This window comes from Homalodisca vitripennis, unplaced genomic scaffold (assembly GCF_021130785.1).
Source record: "Homalodisca vitripennis isolate AUS2020 unplaced genomic scaffold, UT_GWSS_2.1 ScUCBcl_72;HRSCAF=923, whole genome shotgun sequence".
NCBI lineage: Eukaryota > Metazoa > Arthropoda > Insecta > Hemiptera > Cicadellidae > Homalodisca > Homalodisca vitripennis.
Window position 1 is genome coordinate 157,344 of NW_025776196.1, and position 5,633 is coordinate 162,976.

At 40.6% G+C, this 5,633-nt stretch overlaps 1 protein-coding gene across 1 annotated transcript; it reads left to right on the forward strand.

The window, feature by feature from the left end:
* The first annotated feature begins 487 nt into the window (after positions 1–487).
* LOC124370298 (piggyBac transposable element-derived protein 4-like) lies at positions 488–2,135 on the forward strand. The gene is made up of 2 exons (XM_046828587.1): positions 488–649; positions 1,098–2,135. The coding sequence occupies exons 1-2, from the start codon at positions 488–490 to the stop codon at positions 2,133–2,135; spliced, it is 1,200 nt and encodes a 399-aa protein (XP_046684543.1).
* Positions 2,136–5,633: the final 3,498 nt, after the last annotated feature.

Below are 5,633 nucleotides of genomic sequence, written 5' to 3' on the forward strand. Positions count from 1 at the left end.
ATCGCGCATGTTTGGTTGGAGCCCACACACTCTCGAATATGTTCGACAAGACGTTGGGTTCCCAACTGCTCGACCAACATGTTCGATAGTGTGTGGGGGGCTTAAGCAACAAGGGATGGGACAGTATTTGATCACCGGGCGACAACCAGTTACTTCTGGACTGGCCCTCAAAATCAAATACTGTTTAAAACCCATTGATTGCCGATGGGACCCATGGGTCCTGCGCCGAACTTTCCCGAGTGGCCTTCGGGACCCTTCGGTCCCGCCTGGCCTATTTCGTTGCCAAGCCAGTCTGAGATCGGCGGCCGGGCGGTGAGGTTATTTGCCGAGTCGTGGCGTGTAGCGAACGTCCTTGAGCAGTGCCTGTCAACTTGGATGAGATGTTCCGCCATTATTGTTTGACTTGTCGGTATACTCGTGTGTTTGACTAGTCGGTAGTGTACTTTTAGTGTATCTGAGTGGATTTGAGGTGTATTGTCAGTTGACTATGGCAGAATTGCCAGGAACTTCACGTGATGTCAGTATGGGTGATAGTGACCTTGACAGTGGCGCGTCGGACGAGTCAGGAGACAGTGACCTTGACGCTGCGCAGGCGCACCAGACCCCTTTACCGGACGACATAGAGGACCTCTATAGTGATGGTGAGGAGGTAGTTTATAACTATAACCTTGATTGGAGTCCTAATACAATAGGTATGAGAGATATACCTTTCACTAAAGAAAACAAAATCCTCATACCAGAGCCAGGGAACAATGAACCAATCGATTGGTTTTCTGTGTTATTTGATGAAGTTTTGTTGCAGAATATTTGCAGTTGTACCAATGCATACGCTTGGGAAGTTTTTTCACTTCCAAATTTGACTCCCAAGTCACGAATCAACCACTGGACTGAAGTAACAGTGCCTGAGTTGAAAGTATTCATTGGAATATTGCTACATATGGGTACTGTGCGAACTAATCGAATCACCGACTATTGGAACACAAATCCATTTTTCAATTTCCCGGTAGTCCGAGAACAAATGAGTCGCAACAGATGGCAATTTGATCATGCGATGCCTGCACTTTTCCAAAAACAAGCCACAAAATGTGAATCCACAGGATGAAAACAGGTTAGAAAAAGTTAACCTTTTGATTAGCAGCTTCAACAGCGTCATGAGTAATGTGTACCAGCCTGGAAAGGAACTCTCTATTGATGAGAGTATTATGTTGTGGCGGGGACGGTTGTATTTCCGTCAGTACATTAAAAATAAAAGGCACAAGTACGGTCTTAAGATTTACTCCTTATGTGAGCCAGATGGCCTATGTCTGAAATTTACAATCTACTCGGGGAAAGGAGGAGAACTGATCGGTGTTGGCCATGGCAACAAAGTGGTGATGTACCTAATGAGGCATCGATTGGGTGTAGGGCACTCGCTTTATATGGATAATTACTACAATAGTGTTCCACTTGCGGCAGAGCTATTGAGGGAGTCAACATATTGCACAGGAACGCTCAGAGCTGACCGCAAGTACCTGCCTCGAGAAGTTACTACAGCTGTGCTCAGGACTGGAGAGACTGTAGCGAGATACGCAGAGGGCATAGCAGTCGGTAAGTGGAAAGACAAAAGGACTGTTATGTACATTTCCACCGAATTTCAAAACACCATGGCTGTCTCCAACAACAGAAGAGGGGTTCCGAGGCAGAAACCCTTGGCCATTGTTCACTACAACGCCGAAATGTCTGGGGTCGATCGCCATGACCAGATGATGGCGTACTACCCCTGTGAACACAAGTCGCTCAGGTGGTATAAGAAGGTGTTTGTGCACATCTTGCAGAGGGGCATGATAAACGCGTTTCGGCTGTACAGGAAGGCCAACCCTACTTCAAAGAAATCTTTGTACGATTTCAGGCTGAATGTAATTCGGGCTCTGTTGCCTCCAAAGGAAAACTTGCAATTGCGTCCTGTTCAGCGGAATGCAAGCAGGCATGTACTGTCAAAAATCACGAAGCAGACCAACAAGACCCGAGTAACGAGGAAGCGTTGCAGACAATGCGCAAAAGAAGGGAACGAGACACGCACAATATACTTTTGTGCGCAGTGTGAAGGCGAACCAGGTCTGTGTGCGTTGGCCTGCTTTGATAAGTGGCACGCATAAAGCCACCACAGAAAACTTGTATATATTTGTAAATATCATGTATTTTATGTAGACACTTTTATTACTTGTAAAAACTGTATTTACATTACAAGTTTTGTTACAAAGTGCGGTTTTGTGCGCCAAAAAATGACTTGAGGTGAGTGAACTTTTACGGGTGGCTGCCGGGACCTATAGGTCCCATAAACTTATTTATATTTTTTATAATTTTTATTACCATATATATTACTTGTATATGTGTTACAATCACATTTCATCAGTAAAACTTTTACCTAGTGTGGTTTTGTGCGCTAAACAAATGACTTGAAGTGAGTGAACGTTCGCGGGTGGCCGAGGGGACCCATCGGTCCCAAAAACTTGGACGCCATCTTGGGAGTGGCCAGATGACCCAGGACAACTTGCAATGTCATTTTCAGCACCCACACGCCATATGGTAAGTTTATCCACAAAAACAATTTTCAGCCCCTACGGTACGTTTAAAAATGTTTTTCGGCAAGGAATGTGTTTTAACCGGCATCGAGCATGCGAGTGTTCGATGTGGGTGTTCCAAACCACACCACTTAGACGGCTATAAATATAGGTGTACTATCATTTTCTAAACACTTACCTCAGTATTTAAAGTCACATTCCTCGAAGTAAGGAGCTGCCACCTCGCCGTAACAGTAGTCACAAAAGTACCTATATCTTATGTGCTTTTCCCAGAAGGACCTTTGTACGATTCATTTGTAGTCCTTTTCGACAATTCTCCATGCAGTTCTACATGGAGAATACTCCGCGAAACACTCGTAACAGTACCGAGATTTCCCGTTATAACCTGTCGCTACATAGACGGAAATATATTCGGAAATAGACGGTTACACAGTTTATGAAGTGATAATCTAAAATTTTGTTCACAATTGATTGCGGGAAATGCTCGTAACATAGGTTAACAAAAGAACTACAGGTATCGACACTGTCACAAATCTTCTGGATGCACAGTTGTTCAAGCGTTTTAAAAGACATCTAAACGCAAACTCAAACCGTTAGGATCTACCAATAGGTTAAACAGTACGTTCGTTTTACCGCAATTGGACGGTCCAACAATTAATCCGCGAATCGTGTCAGGTAGCAGAGGACCGTTTTTATTTGTACGATTCATACCACCACCTACAAACTCGTCAAAGTTTCTCACTGGTAATTTCACAGATTAACTAATCAGTCTCATTGTCGAAGATAAACTAAGTTCCACATTATTATGACATAGTATATAAAGTAACAGAGCTGAACAACTGGTAGCCCTCCTGGACGTTGGAGCGCACAGCTGCATCCGCTCCCACGCAGCGGCTGGTGCAGCTGCATCCGGTACCACGACTGCAGTTGCAGTCACACACTCAGTGTGTGGTGATGTCATGCTTGCTCACCCATGTGTCACTGTTTTTATCGAACCCTTTCCATCTAACAAGTACTTTGTCTCCTTTCCGCCTCAACACTTTCTCAACTAGATATACATTACCAGTTTTGGACCTGAGCAGTTCTTGTTCATAAAACCCACCTTTCAATACTTCACCTTTAGAGTCTTGTAAAATGTACGTTACAGGTTTTGTAGGTTTTATTGCATATACTGTAAATACTTCATTTGTCCAGTTGGGCAGATAACCTTTTTTAACCCTAGAACACTAGCGCTAATTGAATACCCGTTTTTACTAGTACTACGTAAAACTGACGTGTGCAATACAGATTGTGATATTTATCCTTGGTTTACCATAAAAAGATTATTACTAATTTTTTGTTTTGTTTTTATTTAATTTTATTTTAGAACATGTTTTTATTTTTATTTATTTTATTTTTTGAGACAATACATATGTTTGTATATTATACTACAATACATTGTTTCTTTTGCAACAGTTTAGTAAAACTAAGGGTACTTAGCATTGAAACATACTTGTAATTAATTGTTTTACTTTAACTAATAACTATTTTTAATTAATATTCCTATTACTTTATTTACTAATTACTAATTATTAAAGGAAATACATTTCTTTTTTTAGTTTTAAATATTCCTTATTTTGATTTAAATAATGGAGTAATTAAGTTGTATAACATTATAAGCAAATAATTATTGACTTAAATACAGTAAAAGGTAAAGTTACTTTTTAGAAAAATCATAATGTTCACTTAGACATTTTATGTTAGTTCTCAGTAGTAGTTTATGCACAATCTGGACATTTGTTTGTTTGGTGTTCACCACAAATGACTTTTCCACAACTACAATAAGTACTTGACATTCTCTTCTTCTTCCATTAACAAAAATTGCAGTATTTTCTTTGTCCTTGCTGTGGAACAACTTCCCTTCTGATTTGTCAAGTCCCAGGACTTTGGTGCCACGCAGTTCACGAGATAAGTTCGGTTGGCTTAGCCTTTGCCTCTGCAGCTCCTCACACAGCTCTTTATGGAGTTTGATCATAAAGGTCTGCCTTGACAATGCCTTCCCATCATTTAATCTAAAGAAGTTGTGTTTATATATAATATAAGCATTAAGAACATCTATGTTCAGCATATTATAAAAAAAAACAGAGAGGCCATCTTTTGGTTTTTCGACCACAGTTCTCAGACTGGTATAGTTGGTCGAAAGTGTCGACACTACCTTTAGTGTTGTTATAGGTCATTATGATCTCAGGTTTACCTGAAACTTCATTTAAAGCTGATCCACCATGCATTGTTGATATCAATGTAACCATTTTGTTACTCTTTGCTTTATATGAAACAGCAGTTATATCATCATGAAATAAAAACATGCTGCTCCCCACTTGGCGATCCTTGTAGTGGACAGCTTTGAAGACATCTGGCAATTCCCTCTAGTTTTTTTATTGTGCCTACGGTTGTAAGGTAATACTCATTCAGTAGGTTCTGGGCCAAACGCACGCTGGTAAACCAATTATCAGTGCGTACATTACGGTTATTCCCAGCAATCATCCCTACTAATCTCTGGAGAAAATGATCTGCAATCGGCGCAGGAACTGTACCCTTTCCCGAAAGGGACAATTGCCCCTAAAACCCACCAACTGCTCGTCAATCGTTACATATGAACTGGCTTTATAGTGTTTCTTGCAGTTTTCTACTAAAATATTCCAGATTTCTGAGATCGGTGCTAACTTGTTATCCTTTTTTCGTTGATCTCTTGTTGTTTTATTGTCAAAGCGGAGGTAGTCCAGTAGGAAGGAAAATCGACGTTCTGACATTGTTGCACGGTATTTTTCACCTGTGTATACTGGATAAATCAACATTTTAGTTGTCAAATGGATATATTTTAATATGCCAGCTAGTATCAACAACCCGAAAAGTGCGTACAATTCATGTTCATCCAAATCCTTTAGTGATCCATCACCAGGATTTTTGTAAAGAACCCTTTTCCCCGCAATTTCTTCATTGGTACACGTTATTATTATATGTAAAATATTCTGAGAAAACAGCAGCTGAAAATATTCTGTTGGAGTAACAACGTTTCGAGCAGAAGCATTAGGC